This window comes from Macrobrachium rosenbergii, chromosome 36, assembly GCF_040412425.1.
Source record: "Macrobrachium rosenbergii isolate ZJJX-2024 chromosome 36, ASM4041242v1, whole genome shotgun sequence".
In the NCBI taxonomy this organism is placed as follows: Eukaryota; Metazoa; Arthropoda; class Malacostraca; order Decapoda; family Palaemonidae; genus Macrobrachium; species Macrobrachium rosenbergii.
Genome location: NC_089776.1, coordinates 17,807,026 through 17,828,301, shown reverse-complemented (window position 1 = coordinate 17,828,301; position 21,276 = coordinate 17,807,026). Strand labels below are relative to the sequence as shown.

The window sequence follows — 21,276 nt, the reverse complement described above, 5'->3', positions numbered from 1 at the left end:
CATGAAAATACTATCATGACGTAATTAACAAAGTTAAGTATATCTTCGTTTAACCAGACCACTGACCTGGTAATTAACAAACCTAGCATTCTGTTTTGAGGTATGTACGTGTCCGGTTGATCTAAACTACCCATGTATTTTAGATACAGTATGCTCTATACAGTAGTACTATCCTAAAATATGTAATTGTACAGTAAATATCATTTCAAAATCATCTTAAAACACAAGAAAATATATGTAAAATATACACCCAGTGCATTACATACAATATGAGCAGAACGATGCGCAAGTTATGTAGGCCAAAGAAAAGGTGTCTGAATGATAGGGGATACTTAAGAGTAACAGTTGTAGGCTTGGACTTAACTTTGCAACAGGACTTTGAAATGATATTAGCCCTCTCGTGCTGATGGGAGTTCCTATAGTGCTAACTGGTATGCGACTTATGCCATGGAGGGAAAAGTGGGGCTCACACGGAAAAGTTTCTTTATAAAAATCAATATGTCCACACTATAACTGATATACACTTCTGGTTTGTTTTATGATGTCGGCAAATGATTGAATTTTTTCCTAAAGCAATCAGAAAATCTTTGCAAGGCTTAGAAATAATAAAAAAGACGTGATGAATGTGAAGTTTTTCAGGAAAGTCATAGATATTTTTCTTAAATAATCATGAAAAATGTAATAATTAGGTTTGGGGAGTTTATTTTATACGTAAATTGTGTGGAAATGTTTGATCTTTCATGTGGAAGCAATCTTTTGCTATAAATGTGTTTGCTAATTAGCTGTTACCTATTAAAAAATGCTGATTTTTTAAGGAGTGCAATTTTCAGACTTTCCAACCTACTTATGTTGACGTTTCATATCGTACCTAAGTAAGGAATAAAGACAGAAAAAAATAAAGGTGGCACAAGAAAGCTGAATAAATTTCCTTTAAAACACACAAATGAAAGATATATGTATTGTTAGAATAAAACTGGGTAGAATAAAACTGGGAAATTGTCGTTTGATTGCGGACAATCTTTTTTTTTTTTTCAAGAAAATATACAGCAATGATTATTATATAGAAAAGATGTTTTTACATTTTGCAGTTCAGCACGATAAAGTACAGAGAATGGCCGTTCGAATGATATATTACATGCACATTGAAGTTATTTACAAATGCACAAACAGGCGTACAAAAAATTATCTATGCATGCATAAATTCAGGGCCAGGAGTTCAACGCGTATATATATACGCTGTCATTTTTTGTTCTTGGCGCAGTCCTTTGTTCTTGACTTTTTTTTTTTTTTTTTTTTTTTTTTGAATTTCCCCCAAAAATAACTTATGGATGACGAAGAAATCGCGTCATCGGAGCACGTATGGCAAAAAATTTATTGACACGGTTTCGCGTCATTGGATCACCAGAGGGTTAGGGTGGTCTTCGATGATAGTCTGAGGTATATTTTTGTTTGAACTGTCAAGTTTGGCAATGAACTGTTAAAATAGGGAGTTATAAGTGTTTTAGGGCTGTATATAGCCTCCTTAAGAGTAACAGTAGTAGGGGAGTATTGTAATGTAAGGTTATTTTGGGTGTTTTAGGATGATTATTTGGGGTGTATTTTTGTTTGAAATGATATTAAATTGTTTTAGTATGATAACTTAAAGTACATTCTTTTTTTGAACTATCAAATTAAGAAGTGAAATGTTAAAATTGGCAGTTATAAGCATTTTAGTTTAAGGACTACAAGGTATTTGGCAGTTATATGCCATTTATTTGCATTTTTAGATGGGATTTTGCATTTCTGTGGTAGGTTCTGGAACCTATTCCTGCGTAAAAATGGGGGAGCACTGTATTATTATTATTATTATTAAAGAAGATGAAACCTGTTCAAATGGAACAAGCCCAAAAGGGCCAATGACTTGAAATTTAAGCTCCCGAAGAATATGGTTTCATTAGAAATAAGTAACAGAAGGTAACAAAAAGAAAAGACCAGTTATTAGAGAAAAAAAAATTTAGTTTATGTTCAACATGGCCTATCCATCAGCATACGTCATCAAATCAAGGTTGGCCATTACCCCCAAATAACTCTTAAATTCTGATAAAACTAAGTGTAATTCAAGTCTATAGACACCACATTTAATACTGTAAACCTTTCAGAGATGATCAGCCTAAACTAAGAATTGAGAATGTACTAGGGAACTGCTAAATTCTCACAAAATTGTGTGGAAATTAGACATAATTTACATAAAAGCTTGAAGATTTTTAAAACCCCACTCATTTTGCAGCTTTCTTAATTACATAAAAAGGTATATCGATAACAGAATAATTGCTGCAAATATACAAAGAGTTTACATTAAATTTTCACAACTTTACTCACTTATATTGTCTTTCTAATCATCATAGCCTATTTCCAGAGATCATAGCTTATTTCCAGAGAGTGATTAGTTTTCATCTCACTTATTTCTAGAGAGATCATACCTTATTTCCAGAGAAAGATTAGTTTTCATCTCAAATTTTGTAAAGTATCATTTCTGAACTATAGCCATCATATACAGGGTGTAACATAAGTTTATGCAAATATTTTGGGAAATGAAAGACAAAATTATTCTGGGCAGAAAATGTTTTATAAACATATGTATTTTAAGGTTTTGTTTGTCGAAGTGAATTTTTTAAAAATCAGTAACACTGCTCTTGTTAAAGTAAAATGGTGTACAGGATGTTGGAGTAGTCAGGGATATGGGGGAAAGGGGTGATGAAGCACATTAGGCAACTGGATTGCTAGCCTTTCAATTATGTTTTTTTTTTCTGCAGGGTATTGAAAAATGTACAATCCTTTCAACTAGTAAACCACCTGTGAACAGACTTCATGTAATCTAATTTTAATGTTAGCTTTACATATCAAGAAAGTAGTGTAAATGTTGCTTGACATATTTATTTGTGATCATATTTTATTCACCTTGGCCTAATCGCCGATTTTCTGCTTTTTATAACAGTGACGTTCACAACTGTGTAATCTAAAAATTGAACTGTTGCAAAACCCATAAATAAACATATCTGCATATTCCACATTACTGGGATGGTAAGGCATTGTCTCCAGTTTCTTACTCTCAAAATGAATCAGGAATTAGACACATGTAACTTGAACACGCTCACTATCTCGGTGGAAAAACAACTGTTCAGAGTAACAAGTGAACTCAGCTCCAACCCACTCCCCATATCCCTGACTACTACAACATCCCTTCCGTATGTCATCTTACTTGCCCAAGCAAGATAAATGGTTATTTTAAAATTATCTCATTGACAAATGAAACCTTTAAATGCATATTTCTAGAACATTTTCTACTCAGAATGACTTTTTCTTTCATTTCCCAAAATATTTGCATAAACTCATGTTACACCCTGTATAAACACTGGGAACAGAGCAGTCTTTCTCAACCTAATTACTGTATATCATATTATTCACAGAATGTATGCAGTTATGTTCTTTCATAAAATCACGCTTAAGGCTTCAACATTAAAATCATCAAACATGAAAGAATTCAACTTGCTGTCAGTTTCAGTGCATAAATTTAGATAGAAAAATAAAATACAGGCATTTCATACAATACCTCAACAGTAGTGCGAGATGTTTCACCAATGATTCTGGCCCGATGCTCTGCAGTTAACTCATGCCTTCCAAGACCTTGCTTTTCACTGTCTTTTAGCTCAAACCTGTCAGATAAAAATCAGTAATGCATTTTACTGACATATACTTATGAAGAGGACGAGCTTGATAGGAAAAAAGATTAATACCTAAGGCATGCCTTAGTCTCCCTTAAGCAGCCTTAGTCACAGAAGCAACCACTGTCCATAATCCTAACATCCTCTCTCTTCCTTCAGCCCAGATAATGATGAAAAGCAACTTGCAAAATGCTATGATGTTTTGAAGAAAGAATCATAAGCTGGGTACAGATGATACCTTGTTTTATCAATGGAATCAAAAGTGCCCAATGAAACTGTGTCTTTTCTCTCCTCTGCAGCTTTCTCATTATAACTCCTACAGTACATCTTATACAAAAAATTATACTTGCTGAAGGAAAGGTAGTCTATTCTACAAGAAATACATACAGATGGGCATCATAAGAAACTAGGACCCTTACATACATCCTCACAACTCTTAGACAAAAACACTGCAATACAGTATTACATTAACAGAAAAAAGTGAATAAAAAAACCCTCTCAGAACACAAAAAATAACTAAAAGCAACTGAAATCCTAAGAAAAAGAACAGTTGTCAAAATAAGAAATACTGTATGTAAAACACAAAACAGAAATCTTTAAACTTAAAATATTAAAAAAAAAAATCATGCAATTAAAAAAATGTTGAAAATCAAACAGTTAAACAAACAAAAAGAAACAAAATGCCAAAATCCATTCAATAAGAGTAGATGGTTTTGAGTAGATGGTAGGACCTAAACACAAACACACTTACACAGACAAGGTAAGACTAAAGAAAACCTTAGTCTTGAGGCTGTTCCTTATTGATCTAAGCAAAAATATTCAAACATTGTGAAAGTAAGGTGTGCAGTAATATATAATTTCCTCCTCTTCAACATCATTGCCTCCTGTGCCATGTGATGTAAAAAGTCACTGTGTATTTCCACCATTTATTCTTTCCTATACAGTACTTTCACTGCCTTCTCACAGTTCTCATTCCAATGGGTCTGGGTCTACCTCTTCTGGTGCCAAGAGAAGCCTAACTGACACAATTGTAACCTATTATTTTCCCTTGGGTGATGTGAAAGACATATCCAAGCCAACTCCACCTACATTTCTCATTATCTCATCTATATATGGAACTTCCATAATTTCACTTACATCATTTCTCACTCTGACTTGATATTTTTCATGAAGCTTTATTCTCAAATTGGCAAAATCTTTCATAGTTTAACCATGATTCATGTCCATATAGCAATAGAAATCATACTAGACTATGGTATGATCTTATTTTTGTATACAAATTCAATTTATTTGATTTCTAAATCTTATTCAACCTACCCATTGTTTGATTTACCTTTTTCAGCATATCACTAAATTCATTCTCAAGGCAACCTGTATTGGATCTCATTGTTCCTAAATATTTAAACGCCTCCATCTCATAAATCCTTTCCCCATCTAGTCTTATATCATCCCTTTATGCATACTGTTATTATTTGTTTTTCTTAGGTCCCATCTCACTACATATATGATGCATTCTATCAAGCAAGCTTTGTAAATCTTGTGTTTTGTTCATTAAAACTTCATAATCTACATTTTGTAAGCCTGTCACGTTTCTACCTTTACTCTGAGCTAAATCTTCCATCTTTAACCACTTTTTTTCATCATAAAATCCATGAGAAAGAAAACCAGTAAATGTGACATATTTGTATGCCACTGCACTATTTCCTAAAATTTCACTTTCCAAGCCTCCAACCACATTAATAGTACATCTGCATAGTTCGTGGATGGTTTCAGTTAGTTTTATATCTTAACATGAATACCATAGTGATATAAATCCAATAATATTTGTTTGTGAACACCATCAAATGCCTTCGAACTATAGCCATCAGAAGTGATTTTTAAGTTTCAAACACCTGTGCATATGCCTGCCTTCTCTAAAACCAACTTGCTCATCTGTGCTTATTTTATCAATTCATTGCTCCAGCCTGTTGAGAATAAGCAGAGTGAATAACTTCATTACAACCACTTTAAATGCAATGCCTCTACAGTTTTTGCATTGTCAAGTGATGTATGTTTCCTATGACTCCCAGTTCCCACACCAACCTTTTCTTCTTCATTCCATATTCTGCAAAACAGTCTAGTTAGCATATGAGGTTTCACTGTCAATTAAATTTCATGTCAACCACATTAGGTACAATGCCTCTACAGTTACCCCATTCAGTCAAGTCACCTTTCTTCAGTAAATCAGCCATGGCTCCCAATTCCTGCTCACTAAACTTCTCTTCTTCATTCCATTTTCTACAAAACAGCCTGGTTAGTATACAAGGATTCATTTCATTTTTACTTAAAACCATCTCTGCAGTGACTCCATCATAGGCCAGTCTTTTCCATCTCTCAAGTTTTTTTTATTACTAATGCCATTTCAAAAAACCTTTAATGCATTCATTAATATTTTCAGGTTTTCATCAGCGTCTGATATACCAATCAAATTATCATCTTAACATCTCTTATTCACCAACTCACAACAATGTTCTTCCAAGCTCTGTCTTCCTTCTTCTTTTGATATTATTACTGACCTATCCCTCTTTTCGACAAGAATTTTATTTTGTTCCCTTACAAATACAAACCTTCGGCCTTTACATTGGGAAATTCCCCTGCACAGCAGGAATACAAATTATGAAAAAATTCTGCGTAATACGATCAAGGTATGGTGGAGTAATACATAGCGTCACCCAATAGGTGGAAGTCTCATCTCACTTGCCCCCAAGAATCCCATGATGCAGCCAGTGTTCCCGTAACCACCTTTCTCGAGTGCTTGTGCGCTGCTTAACTCTCATCAAAGCTAGTTTTTCACTTCATGCCATTTTGTTTGCATTGTTCTATTTTCTGTGTTTGAGTGGTATATTTGGTGCTTTTTTTGTGTATGTTTGCTACATCATCATGCAAACTCATGATTTACCTAGGCCTAGAGCCCTGGTATTGCTAACGACCCTTGCTTCCACTACCTAGCTTCTTTGGAAACTGATCCTCGTGTGACTTGTAGCAGGTGTAGACTTCACATTTGCAATGTAAGTAGCCCTTGCTCTGAATGCCATGATTGGTCTCCTGAGAAATGGAGACGTTTCGAGTCAAAGAAGAGGTACAAGCGGAAGGGCGATGCTCAGCCATGGGAGAGTTTCGGTCCTTTGAAGGCAGCAGATGACGCCATTCCTTCTTGTTCCTTTTCTCCTTCCCCGGGCTATCTTCCTGCTAATTCTTCCTTGGAAGAATTTACCCTTTCACATTCGTCTACTGTTTCCTCAGTGGATAGTTCTGAAGAGTGTTCGGGAGATCCTATTGCCATTTCTCTCCCTGCTCCTGGGGGGGGAAGAGTAAGGGACACTGCCCCTTCCCCCTTGGTTGGGGGATGAGATTCAGTTTGTGGTTTATTTCCAGGTTTAGACATAGATGGTGCCACTCTCCGTGAGCATTGGTCGACCTTAGGCCTCCGCGGAGAATTGTGATTAAGGGGACTACTTTCTCACCTGATGTCATCCCACCTCACCCCTTCTACTTCTGGGAACATTTCACCTGCTGTGTCAATGTCATCTTCTCAAATGACTTCTGCAGCTATCTCTGTGACAACTGCCCATGTACTGGCCGTGGCTTCTGGACTTATGTCTACGTCAGTGTTTCCCTCTTCATTTGATGCTCCGGGTACGGCGGCTCCGTCCTATCTCCATGTGACCGGTTCATCGTTGTCTACTGCTTCTACTCTTCAGGCCTTACTAGAGAGGGTTGCAGTCCTCAAAAAGGATCGACCACTCCGTTTCTATGGTAACTAGAAGGAAGCGCCTTAGATCTCCATCTCCGGATTCTCAAGACTCATCGTCTTCCTTGATTTGTGTTGTCCCAAAAAGATAGAGGAAGAGGGACTTTGCACTTTCTCGTCCTAAGAAGATTTGCGGTCTACATGTGGTTTCCTGCTCTCCCTCTCCTGTTTCAGTGGAGGGTGTTAGTGTGTCTCAGCACAGCCGTATTCCATCCAAGGTGGCTACAGGCTCACTCTCCATGGCCATCTCTAAAAAGAAACATCCCGACTTTTGATCAATGGCGAACCATTGGGCAACTTGCCACCAGCTAGGAGAGGAAGGTTGGGTAGTAGACGTTCTTTGGATAGGATATCTACTCCCCTTCGACTTTCGTCATCCTCTCAGAGGATATACCTTCCAGGCTCGCCAAAGGATCTGGCTCTCTGGAACGAAGTGAAGGAGATGATGGAGAAGGAAGCTGTGGAAGTAGTGAAGGTTCCTTCCACAGGTTTCTAAAGTTGTTTTCCTGGTAGAGAAGGCATCAGGCACCTGGAGACCAATTATAGACCTGTCAACTCTGCATCTGTTCATCAGGAGGACTCACTTCAAAGTGGAAACTCCCCGTACAGTTTTAGCTGCCATCAGACAGAACGACTTCATGTTAACAATAGATCTGAAGGATGCCTACTTCCAGATTCCAATTCACTAGTCATCTCACAAGTGCTTTTGTTCTGGGAGAGACAGTTTATCAGTTCAAGGTTCTATGCTTCGGCCTCTCGACCGTACCTCAGGTGTTCACAAGGGTGTTCACCCTGCTTTCGACTTGGGCCCATTCTCAAGGGATTCATTCTCATATGCCTCAACAACTGGCTGGTACTAGCAAGTTCTCGGGTGAAGTTGATCCAGGACAGAGACTGTCTTCTTCAATTTTGTCTCGACCTGGAGGTTGTGATAAATATAAATATGGAGAAGTCGAATCTTGTTCCCAGCCAAAGGACCTTTACCTGGGTATGTTGATAAACACAGTCATGTTGAAGGTCTTTCCTTCTTATCCCAGAATAGAGAAGTTCAAGACGGTCGTGAGGTCATTCTTATCGAAACAGAAACAGCCTGCATGTCAAGGGCAAGTCGTTCTAGGTCACCTGTCATCTTTGGAGAAGCTCGTTCCTCAAAGCCGACTTCACCCCCGCTCTTTACAGTGGATATTGAAAGAGTTTTGGTCCCCGTTGGGAGATTCTCTATTCTTCCGCATCCCTCTATCGCAGGAGGTGAGACAGGACTTGGCATGGTGGCTGGATGACGGAAACCTGACCTTTGGGATGCCCCTTTTGCTCCTCTTCCAGAAATCCTTCTCTCCTCAGATGCCTTGACCGAGGGGCGGGGGGTTTATATGGAGGATCTTTTGACTTCTGGAGTTTGGAACACGGAAGAAAAACGTCTTCACATCAACATCCTGGAGCTGAAAATGGCCTTTTTAGCCCTTCAGGAGTTTCAGGATCAGGTAGCAGGTCATTCTGTGGTCATGAAGTCTGACAACACCATGGTAGTGGTGTTGTCAGACAACACCATGGTAGTGGCTTACATAAACAAGCAATGGGAGGCTAGTCTCTCACCATCTTCATGAACTGACAGTCCAGTTACATCAGTGAGCTATAAACCACTCAGTAGTTCTGTCAAAAGGAATGTAGTGGCAGACAAATTAAGTTGTCAAAATCAAGTCTTGGGGACAGAGTGGCCATTGCACCAGGAAGTGGCAGAAAGGCTGTTTCTCCTTTGGGGAACACCCTTCAACATCTGTGGGACAACCTGGACACTTATGCCTTTCCACCCTTTTGCTCGATTCATCAGGTGATCAACAGGGTAATGTCTTCCCAGAACCTCAGGACAACTTTGGTAGCCCCCTTGTGGCTACATGCTGAGTGGTACCCGGACCCTCTAACTCTGCTGACAGAAGCTCTGAGAGAGATTCCCTCTTGGCACAGCCTACCTTGCCAGCCTCACGCCGAAAGATATCATCAGTCCGTCAAGTACCTATTTCTTCATGGTTGGAGACAATCCAGTATCTCCCACGAGCGAGAGGCTTTTCTCACAGGGTAGCGTCAGAGATGTCTCGATGTCTTAGGAAATTGTTAACAGCCGTGTACCAGGGGAAGTGGGCAGTGTACTGTGACTGGCATCATCAATGGGGTTTCTCTCCAGTCAGAACTTCTATTTGGCAAGTAGCTGACTTTCTTATTTTCCTACGTAGGGAAAAACTTGTTTCTGTCTGCTGTTAAGGGCTATAGGGCTGCTTTGGGACTGGTACTTCATCTAAAAGGAGTGGATCTCTCTTCCTCATGGGAGATCTCTATGCTCTTACAGTTTTAAGCAATCTGGCCCCCTTAGGGAACTCAAACTTCCTAACTGGGATTTGACGCTGATTCTTAGCAGCCTTACCCATGCCCCGTATGAGCCTTTACAGGGTTCTTCAGATAGGGCTTTAAAGCATATCTATGGGATCATTTAACTGCAAAAGCCTCACAATTTTCATATTCAAGAAGCTTTACTGTATTAAACCTACAAACACTGCCAAATTTATTGTTTTTATCTTTTAAGTTTCATTGTGGAAATAACATGGTGATAATTACTGACACCAACTCCTCTATAGCATCTAACATTCCTCAGTGTTCTTTTCTCTCTCGATTAGAGGCTGTGATATATTGGTTTCTATGACTGCCATCTGGAGATGTTCAAGTGTATTTATGAAGATGATTACGACACCTATTTTGAATTCATTAGTATTACAAACACAAATATTTTACACCCCACTTATGCTTCCAGTCTCTCCCAAGTCTACCTTAGCCATAATATCGTTCAATGTTCCTACCAATCTTTGTATCCGGATCACCAAAAATATTTCTCATATTTCTTTCTGGTATCTCATCTACAATATTCTGCAGTTCTACATAAAAAAACTCTTATTTCTTCTGGGAGTTCATAACTCACTACTGTTTCAAAATATTCAAAAAGCTTACATTAATGTAATCAAAATTTACAAAATAAACATTTCAGACTATAATTATATACAGTACATACAGTATTCCAATTTGCAACAATTGGAAAAAATCTTCCACTTACTTGTTGCAATTTTTTTTTTATATTCTTACCTACGTCTCCTGGATTTATGATGCGGCAAAAAATCCTTAGGTAGAGACGGTTTTGGATAAATTTTTGGGTCATGTTGTCGTTTGCTACTCAAAGTAAATCCATCAAGCATATCTTCCAGTCCCATCAGACTCTTGTAAAAAAAAGAGAGAAGCAATAATACAATACAAAAGGTACATTTTCAAGATCAACAGCTTATAATACCACTTCTACCCCACTGAAGGTACAGCCTTCCCTATACCTTGTGTAGTTACTATTTTTGTACAGCATAGAAGGTGGGTAAGATCTCATAGAGCTCACCCAAAGGACTAGTTAATAAAATAAAGGTGAAAATTGGAGCAAGGTAACATTACAGAAGTTTGGCAGCTGGATGGTAAGAAACTAAAGAGAATGGATAAAAAGTAACAGGAAAAGTTAAACAGGTGGGATAAAAAGTAACAGGAAAAAAGTAAAACAGATGGAGTCTTAAGGGACACTCCAAAAACCTTTAATACAGTCTCTAGAGCTGCACAAGTATCCAGTGATCCCCCATATGGGGTTCGTTGTTCTGCAATGTAGGAATAGCAAAAGTTCTTTGCAGAGTCCCTTTGGTTCCAAGATATATTGTTTTATTTTTCATCCATACCCATGCTCTCTTCCAAACTGCCAGTACAATTTCTTCAATTTATTTCTTGCTGTAATTTTTGCCTGCCTCTGACTAATTGTATGGGTCAGCATTGTGAAGACTAAAAATTTGTTGAAATTAACTATTTATACTACCTCACAATGACAACCACAACCTAAAAATCTCCTACTCATTATGAGAATACATAAAAAAAATTGTAGTTTAACATGAAATATCCACAACAGGGATAGGTTTTAAACTCCCAGGGAACCTAGGATAACCTCCATGACTATTATAACACATTTCTACAAAGTAATAAGACTGCTGGTGTTTATTTACCAAGTTTTTTTTTCTTGCCAAGCAACTAAAAAATAGTAAAAGTTATTGAGTTTATGCTACAAAAATTATGCCCTCGACAAAAGGCAGCATTAAGAGTGACTTGATTTATAAAAATTTGGCTATAAGGCCAAGCACCGGCGCACTTTCAGCCATTCAATGCTTAGGACAGTGAAAAGAGCAAGTTGGAGTGGTTGGACAGCAAGATGGAAGAAAGGAGGTGGGAACAGAGGTAATGGAAAAGCTAAGAAGTGGATGCAGCTTGGAGCTGAAAGGAGACTAAAAACAACCTTTAGTAATCCATGCAGGGACCACATGAGGTGCATTGAAATTAAAGGTGAAGTTCACATCCTTTTTACACTTAAATTTTGGATCGCTCACCAATGACAATGGCTTTATTATGTGCCGAGTGGTTTATGGGTCACCAGTAACTAAAACTTTCTTTAAGCAACACAATATTTTTCATTTTTCATTACCCATGTATTTTGTGAGTCATTAATAAAACCTATTGTAGTAATATACATTTACTTTAGCCTAAAAACCAAGCAAAAACTAAAAAAAAGAGGGTAGAAGGTCAAGGGGGAGGCAAAGGATTAGATGGTGTGAAAAAGTAAAGGACAGTTTTGATAAAGGGGATTTAGGGAAGGAAGATCCTTATGACAGAAATGGTTGGAGAGAATGCATCAGGGCAACCAACCCCTTAACTTAAGGACAATGGAGATGATGAAGAAAATATTCCTGTTCAATATTCACATGAAAATAAGACTGTTAACCGTACATCCTGTAACCTAACTTCACAATTAAAGTCTTGAGCAATCTGTGCTATTGAAGAATTTGGTGCCTAGAATAATCAGTTACTTCTTCCAGTGTATCTAAAACTAAATATGACATTTTTATAATAAAATAAAGTGTTATATATACTTACGAAGCAATTACATAGCTACTAACTTTCTACACAGCAGTCTAACGAAATTCAAATTTTCGCGGTGGCACTACCATTGCTTGTGCAGGTGACAGGGTCCTACCCACTTTCGGGACTGACAGGTACAACTCAGCAGAGATCAATTCGTTTGATGCCTAATGTCTACTGAGGGGAGGAGGGCGGGCTCCGATCATGTAATTGCTTGGTAAGTATATAAAACTTTATTTATCATAAAAATAGCACTTTTATATAAGTGACTTACCAAGCAATCACACAGCTGATTCCACATTGAGAGGAGGTGGGAATCATGGACATGTTCTAATCCAAAAACATTAATAAAGATAATGACATTGAACTAGGAAGGTTGCTAGCACTGGGTCAATGCTTGTTGTACCTTACCTGGTAAGAGAGCTGCTTCAGTCAGGTACTGCCTCTGGTCAGCGCTCATCTTAACCTATAGGGGGCGTAGCAGTATGGCCAAGAGCCACCCCTACTTCAGTGGGTACCTTGCAGCCATGGAAGTTCACCGATGGCTGACAAAGACAAAAAACTAGAATAAAAACACAATACTGTCACCTACAACCAAAATAAAAACCACCACCCCAACCATTTAAAACTGGCGGGTACTCGAGGTACACTGTACCCCTAGGCTTCCCTTAAACTCAACGACCTTACAACAAGGCGAAGAGACAGTAGAGGGACAGAGAGCCCCCTATGCTTCCTTTCCCAACACCATGCCAGCCACAGATAAAGGACCCAAATTACAACAATTATTAAACAGAGTTTCCATGTCTTTAAGATAATGTAAAACACACACCAATCTACACTTCCAAAATGTTGATTGTAGAATGTTTTCGAGAGATATGTTATGCCGAAAAACCAGAGACATTGCGACAGCTCGAACCTCATGAGCTTTGATCTTAAGGGAAGGTGAAGCATCTTCTTGAACTTGAGAATGCACTTCTGTAATCAAACTTCTATGGAAGAATGGGCATTGACAGAGACCGTGAAGGGGTCTTCACTGAGCACCAAAGCTTGTCGGAGGCTCCTCTGATCTTTTTTGTTCTCTGAAGATAGTACTTCAGGGCTCTCAAAGGGCAAAGAAGTCTCTCTTCTTCATCTGGGCTGAGGAAGTCCATTAAGCTTTTAATAATGAACAAACGAGACCACGGCTTAGAAACATCCTCATTCTTGGCGAGGAAACCAAGACAGAGAGAACATACTGCATTCCCATTTGAAAAGCCTACCCTCTTGTTGAAGGCTTGCAGCTCGCCAACGCGTTTGGCAGTCGCCAACGCCACAAGAAAGAGAATCTTCTTAGTGAGGTTCTTATAAGAGGCTGAGCTGAGGGGTTCAAAAATTGAGAGCTCGTAAGCCACTTCAGAACAACTTCCAAATTCCAGGAGACCACTCCAGGCTTTTCTAATATGGAGAAGAGGGAAGCACTATTTTGGGGAGGCAAACAACGTCAGCAGTCCGTTTCCTCAAAAGGAATGTTGAGGCTGGGGAATTGGGAGCAGCAGGCTCCAAGAAGTCTAGAAAATTTGCCAAAAAGAATCTTAGCAATGACAAATAAGCAGATGAAGGAGCGGTATCTAGCAAAGACAAAAAAGCAGATGAAGGAGCGGTATCTTGTTCTGGTTTGTCTTCACCTGAAGACAGGATAAGGAGGTGTCCTTGCTCTTAGAAACGACAGTTTTCTTCTTTAAAAAGGCTATGAGTTCCTTAAACTGACGCTGAATCAGGGATAAAGCAGAATCTTCCTGAGCTGATAAAGAGGGAAGAGGCACCGAGCGCCCCACAGTTGGCGTCGAGCGCCCAAATGTTGGCGCCGAACACTCCACAGTTGGTGCCAAGTGCCCGGAAGTTGGTGCCGAGCAGCTGAGTGCAGACACTTGCAGTGGCGAAGCAGCCACCATGCAAGTTGAAGGAGATGGGTGCGCTGAGCTGAGAGATCAAACTAGGGTGCTCGTGGCCCGAAAAAGGTTCCAGACTATCCCAAGAAGACTGATGACGAAGTGAAGAAGTGGTAGCAGGCAGAACAGTGAAACTGCAGGAGGGCTGAGGACTCACACTAGCCTCCTTATATCTCTTGGCAGGAGGGGAGCTGTCTGCCACATAGGAGTGCCTTTTCAAAGGTCTAGAGATGGAAGATCAACGCCGCTGACGCCTCACATCCGGCAAAGAGTCTTCCGAATCTGACAGCAGATGAGAAGCACCGAACAAGACGCCTTTTCAATGGCGCTCTGTCGTAACCTGGGACCTTGCAACAGGCTCAACGGAGAGGTCAACTGCCCATGGGCAAACCCCACTGGCCTCCCTTGGACCTCCGGTGTCTTCTCCCTGGTGAGGGGGAGCGGGACAGTGACCTTCATCTAAGCATCAGTGGGACAGGCAGCCACCTCCTCAACACTCACAACACTGTCACTAGGTGCAGCACTGGCACTTGGCACCAATCTCAATACAATATCCCTGAAAGAGGAACTAATTCCATAACGTTATTGGCCAAGAATTCAAATTTTTTATCAAATTTTGCTTCGAGACTAGCAACAGCATTGGGATCGGAAGTACAGGAACCTGGTAAAGTAGGAAGGCTAAGGATGTGAAACATAGCATAAATCAAAGGAGAAGAAACAGAGCTACCTTCTACCACATTAGGTAAAGTAGGAATCTCCTGACTAGATTTACTTTTGGCTCTAAGGGCCACCTTCCTTTTCCTATCTTGGTCTAATTTGTCCAGATGGGACTTCAAGGTCTTCCATTTACTATCCTCCCAATCCTGACATTCCGGACATATAAGCTCTCTAGTGTACTACATTCCTGCCCGCTACACTTGACACACTTAGTGTGCAAACCATAAGTCACCTTAGTAAGTCTAGTTTTAAACCCCTCAATACAATAACGAATGCTTGAAGAGCCTGAGTCAGACATATCTGACTATCTTTAGAAATAAAGTTAACAAACAATGTTACTAAGATAGAAAAGGCCACCACAAAAAAGTGAGAAAGAATACTTCACTAAAAATACAGGACGAAATCCAAAAAAGATGAAGCAGCGACTGCACGAGAATACCAATGTTAATCGGGAGCTGGCAGAAAACGAATTGATCCTCTCTGCTGAGTTGTCAGTCCCAAAAATCTGAATTTTGTTTAGACTGCTGTGTAGAAAGCTAATAGTTATGTAATTGCTTAGTAAGTCACTTACATAAAAATGAGATTTAACTGCATGTACCAATTTTACAACCATGAAACAACTGAAAAAGCAAAATAGTAAGCAGATGAAAAGAAATAGTAACCTATCTGGTTTGATCCACTCATTCTAATGACACATTGCCTAGGCTTGCAGTATTTTAGAGATTATATACACCTTGATAAAAGAGACATAAGGAACAATTCCACATTTCTTTATGGCTTACTGTCATCAGTGGCAAAGAGACGGTAAATAAAATCACCTCATGTGAATTTGTTTTACAGACAGAAATATGAAGATAAAATTTAAAGTAAAAGGACAAATATAACACTGTTAACTACATCTAAATTACAGCAGTATGATAGTGAAATAAAAAATGCTTTTACCAAAAAAATTAATAACACCACAGAAAATTCCTTTGGCTGACAAGGATTCAAGCAAGACCCCTGTCAAAAACCTTAAAATGTAAAAAAAAATGCAAAATAAGGCTCAACAGCTTGTGAAAGGGTATGAAAAAAAGATGTTAAAGATAAGAGATTACCACTTGGTCAAGCTGGATATGGCATATCCAGCTAGAGAAAAATTTTCCCAAATTCCCTTCCTTTTTGGATTTCCAAAAAACAAATCCTTAGGGGATGCCTTATGAGTCTAGACATGTGCCTGAGTTGTCTCACTTTAATAACTTATAACAACATACATATTGTTGCTACTGCACATAATTTTAATGTAACTGTGTTCATACATAAACAAAATTCATTTTACGTATACATGCAGACTGCTGTATAAAAAGATATCTCAGAGATGAAGACATTCTTGACAGAAGAAATGTTACTTTGCTTTACATTTCCCAAGACACTGGAGATTCTGACCTCAAGATAAACTTTTTAATCTGTCCTTCACACATAAACTAAACTGTGGAAGTTTTCCCTTTCTTGCTATCTTAAGTACTATCAGTTTATCACTGTTTATGCAAATAAAATCCAATCCAGCGTCCTCCATAAATAAGGAAGTGCCTTACCATGTGAGACTGTGATGGTTGTTGTTTACTTTTGTCTCCCACTTTTTCTTCCCCAAAATCATAATTACTCATATCATCTGTTGCATAAATATCCTCATCTTCTTCTTCAAACGCACCAACACCAAATGCCTGAAAATATAGAAAATAATCCTATATATTACAAATACTGTACATAAAGTTTCCTCAGACATAAAAAATACGTCAAAATGTAATTGTGTTTCTACATAGCTTCTCAATTAAGTCAACAGAGAATATATGATAAATCAATAGTTACTCCCTATTGCAATTCACTTGAAAAACTTCATGAAAATCAAAAACCACTAATGTGTGCATTCTTTACTATACCTGACCCTTGATGAGGAGTTTTTTCTTTTTTTCTTTCATAGAAAGAGGTGAAGGGTCAAACAAGTTTATGTGGCCGCCAAGTACAGGTGTCCTATCCAAGGGTCTGTAACCTAGACCAAACTGATCTGACTTTGGATCTGTGAGATATGTTGTCTCAACATCATCAGGAGCAAATGTCACATCAGGGTCACAATCTTCTTCATCCATTTCTTCGTCATCACTTCTCCCTTTCAAGTCTTATGGAAGATAAACATTACAATAATAATCAATGTACTTTGGAAACTCAGAAAAAAATTAAATTCTTCAAAGAATTTATAACTAACGAAACTTGCATCTAACTGATCACTAATAATTTCTACATATCAGAAACTAATACAGGTATATAAAAAATGCTCATTTTCATTTCATAGCCTAGTGTCAACTTAATGTACAAAACAATAACACACACATCACTATAAAAAGACTTAATAACTTTCTAATTATTATGCATTACCCTACATGAAATAATGGAAAAGTTGAAGCACATACATTTCAAGTCCTCTAATAAAAGGTGTTTTAATAGTTTTGCCATTTTCCCCTTGAGATTTTGGAGGGGTCCACAACCTACCTCTAGTTAAACACACTGTTCTAGCTTAATAAACTGTTCTGACTTAATGATTATGGTCTTAAGAGATAATTTGCTTTTGCAGCTATCTGTACATTTTTTTTCAACTACTTCCCAGTAGTCATATAAACCTAAAATCATGGTCCACAACCCTACAGACTTTCACATTATAACATCATGGTTCATATACCACAGAGTGACTAGTCAAAACCAAACTAGATACTGTAAACACATTCACATGTGTGCTAAAATGTAAGTAAACCATGGCTGGAACAAACTGGGAATAACCTAAGGGTTTGCTCAATCACAAGTACATGGCTAACATGAACCATGAACCTTCTGCTGTATGTGCATGATTCCAAGGTAGTGTATGCATACAGTGGATGTTCCAAATGAACCAGACAACAGCAGTATTTGTGGGTGCCAAGCAGTAAATAACAGTTGTGCAAACATACTGTCTACATATATTGTTCAGCACCATGCAAACACCAAGCAAAAGGGTAGTAGTGACTCTACCCCATTAGCTTCAGTTGAAGCCCATGCCTAGTATGCCTGCTCTCATGGCAGTAGAACAAGGATCAGTGCCACCAGTACCAGTTGAATATACAGTACCAAGCTGCAGACAACCCATTCATGGAAGGGAATTCCAAGCCACAGTCATCCATCCTGTGGGGCTCCTTGTGTTTTGTGAAAATCAATCTTGAAGAGGCTATGGGAGAGCAGGCATGAGCTATCATGTGACTGCAACTCCAGATCTATGGCCAACCACTAGTAGATCAGGGTGCAACATGACCGAGTGCAAAATTAACATCCCATTGCCAGTGGGCACTAAACAAAGGAGACCTGCCACACATAAACCCCTACCTATATGCGCACAGTTGTGGGACCACACACACACACAACAAGCAGGAGGGTAGTGCTGACTCTACCAAAATACTTCAGGAGAAGCATAAGTGTATAAATCATGGGCAGTCATTCTGTCCAAGAAGACACAAGAAACTTGGGGTGCCAAGCACCCATCGTACACATGCACTTGATCAGGCGACTGCATACACGCAGAGTAAGACGATAGCAGTGACTCCATCACACTTGCTTGGGAAGAAGCAAGGGTGTACACACTAAGCAAGCAGATTATTGAACATCTTTTGTATACATGCTCTCAGGACTAAAGCATATGATTAGTGCCACAGGCCATGGATTGCCTGTAAAGAGAATGGAGTTCCAATCCGAAATCGTCCATCCTGTAAAGCTCCCTATGTTCGGTGAAAGCCAAAGAGTGGAGACCACAGGAGAGCCAGAAAGGTACTATCATGTAAACACAAATTCCAGGGTCTGTGGCAGACCACTAGTAGACCTGGGTGCAACATTTTGAACATTACTATGATAAAATACACAAATACAAAAAATAGGAAAAAATGCAATATCAAAATCATCAAAGTGGTACCAAAACTTTTTACCTTTATGTGACCAGTCTATCAATCACTAAATCAGAAATACTCAAAAGACAGAGCGATCTAAATAACACACAAACCACACAAAAATATAAAACCATGGTTTTAAAGTTTTACAGCACCTCAAATGCTGCAGTGGCCATTACACAACAACACTGTTAAACTTCACAACAAAAATTAACAATAAAGAGTGACCAACACTTGTTTATGTTAAGAATTTACACTCAAGAGTAAGAGAGAAAGGAATGACTTATTTATTGACCACAACCGCACGGTCCCTCGTCTCAAATGAATCTACTTGATACTCAACAAATTAAAACTCCACAGAACGTTTTCTGTACGTATGGGACAAAGCTCTCGATGAGAGCTAATCGCGATCAAAAACTGGCTTATGCAATCAGCACGTGGGATCTATTCTTTGTGAAACTAAAGATGATGTAATCACTCTCTTCCCAACATGAAAATTCACCCATAAATGTCTCGTGACTGCTTATGCGACAAAACGCTCGAACAAAGTTGAGGCAGATCCATACGTGTTCAAAGACAGCAATCAGTCACATGTTCGCTTGTATGATGTAATCTTTCTTAATTATTACGTTATAAAACAAGCTGCAATACACTATTAAAATTGTGAAGTTTAACACTCACAAAAAATTAAATGACATTTCAACACTATCTCTTGTATACAGAAAAATGTACAACAATCAGAAAAGCAAACTGCAAGATCATAAAAAAATTACATTAACACATTTTATACATAATGCAGGGGAACACCATAAGAACAGGGGAGACATACACGAATAGGTTTATCCAATCTTGAACCATAATGTCTACTGCCCAGGCTTAAGGGCCCGGAACTGAGGAGACACAGCTAGAGACAATGATTCAGCTTTGTTATAAAGAGATCAATGAGGGGTTGGCTGAACACTCCAAATCACCTTGCAAACTACAGGGTTAAAGATCAACCCTGGACAACTTGACATGTCCACCAAAATATACAGTCAACCATGAACCATATGGGGCATACAGTCAATATTCCTCTCCACTGTCCAGAAGATAAAAGTCCTGGTGATGGCTACCAAGGTTTCCGAATTCATGCCTCCTGCCTTCTTACATGAGCCAGAGAAGACATGTCCAAGAAGACAGAAATTACTTGAATCCCTTCTGGATAGCCAACAACTCCTTGCAGTTAATGTGAAAACTTGCTTCTATTGGTGACCACATCCCTGAAGCCAACTGGTTCCTGATGACCACACCCCCATCCTAATCTAGGGTAAATGAAGACAATGAGAGGTCTGGGTTCAGGGACTCTAGGGATTTCCCTGCAAGAAGCAATACTATAGACATCAACCAATGAAGGGAAAGAACTAGTTCTTGGCTCCACAGCTCCAACTCATGGTCTGGCCGAGTCTCTGTCCATGCCAGTGCCTCTCAGGTGCAACTGAAGAGGTATCGTCCAAAGTTGAGCACTCAGGGCTAACTTCTCCAAAGAAGACATGTGGCCTAAGCAATACAACCAGCATTAGCAGGCATGCTCCCTGAGGAGGAGAATTTTCTCATGACTGTCTACTCAGCTTGTGTCAGAAAACCTTGAACAGAACCAAATCAATCACCAAGCCCAGGTAGGCCACTCTGTGTAGGTTCCAGAGAAGACTTGCAACATTTATTATAAGCCTAGGGCTTTTGCCAAGCCCACTACAGGCTCTCTTGTCCTCAAGCCATCCCCCTGGACTTCAAAAAGATAATCCAATCATTCAGGTACAAAAGTATCTATACTCTTAATAAGTGAAACATTCACGAAAGGAGATAGCACCCTAGTGAAAACTTGGGGTGTGGAACTCGGCTCAAAACAAGGCACTTGATATTGATAAGTCTTTCCCATAAGACAAAGTGTTGGTACTTCCTTGATAGTTGATGAATGGGGACACGAAATTACGCATCTTCCATGTCCACTGTAAACATCCATGTACCTTTCTCCATGACAGCTAAAGACCATGGAGTCAACGGGAACAGTTGGACACGTAGGTTGAGCCTGTATATGTCTAGGACTGTCGTTCAATCTCCCATTGCCTGGCACTAGAAATAGCCTGTTGTAAAAAACCCAGCAAAGAAGCTGGTACTTCCTCTAATGCTACCTTCTCTAATAAAAAACAGACTTCCTGACTCAACACCTGTCTCTTCTCTATATTGCT

General features: G+C 39.0%; 2 protein-coding genes across 3 annotated transcripts in view; one reads left to right on the top strand and one right to left on the bottom strand.

Annotated features, from left to right (window-relative positions):
- Pat1 (Protein interacting with APP tail-1) overlaps positions 1-21,276 on the top strand; it is a 362,655-nt gene that overhangs the window by 150,939 nt on the left and 190,440 nt on the right. The gene's annotated exons all lie outside the window — the stretch shown is intronic.
- The window catches only part of LOC136856677 (G patch domain-containing protein 1-like), an 84,485-nt gene that overhangs the window by 27,649 nt on the left and 35,560 nt on the right, over positions 1-21,276 (bottom strand). The window contains exons 6-9 of the mRNA XM_067134736.1: positions 17,030-17,265; positions 16,685-16,813; positions 10,618-10,748; positions 3,590-3,692 (exon numbers count right to left, since the gene is read on the bottom strand). Coding sequence (XP_066990837.1) covers positions 3,590-3,692; positions 10,618-10,748; positions 16,685-16,813; positions 17,030-17,265 — 599 coding nt within the window. The remainder of the gene's footprint in view (positions 1-3,589; positions 3,693-10,617; positions 10,749-16,684; positions 16,814-17,029; positions 17,266-21,276) is intronic.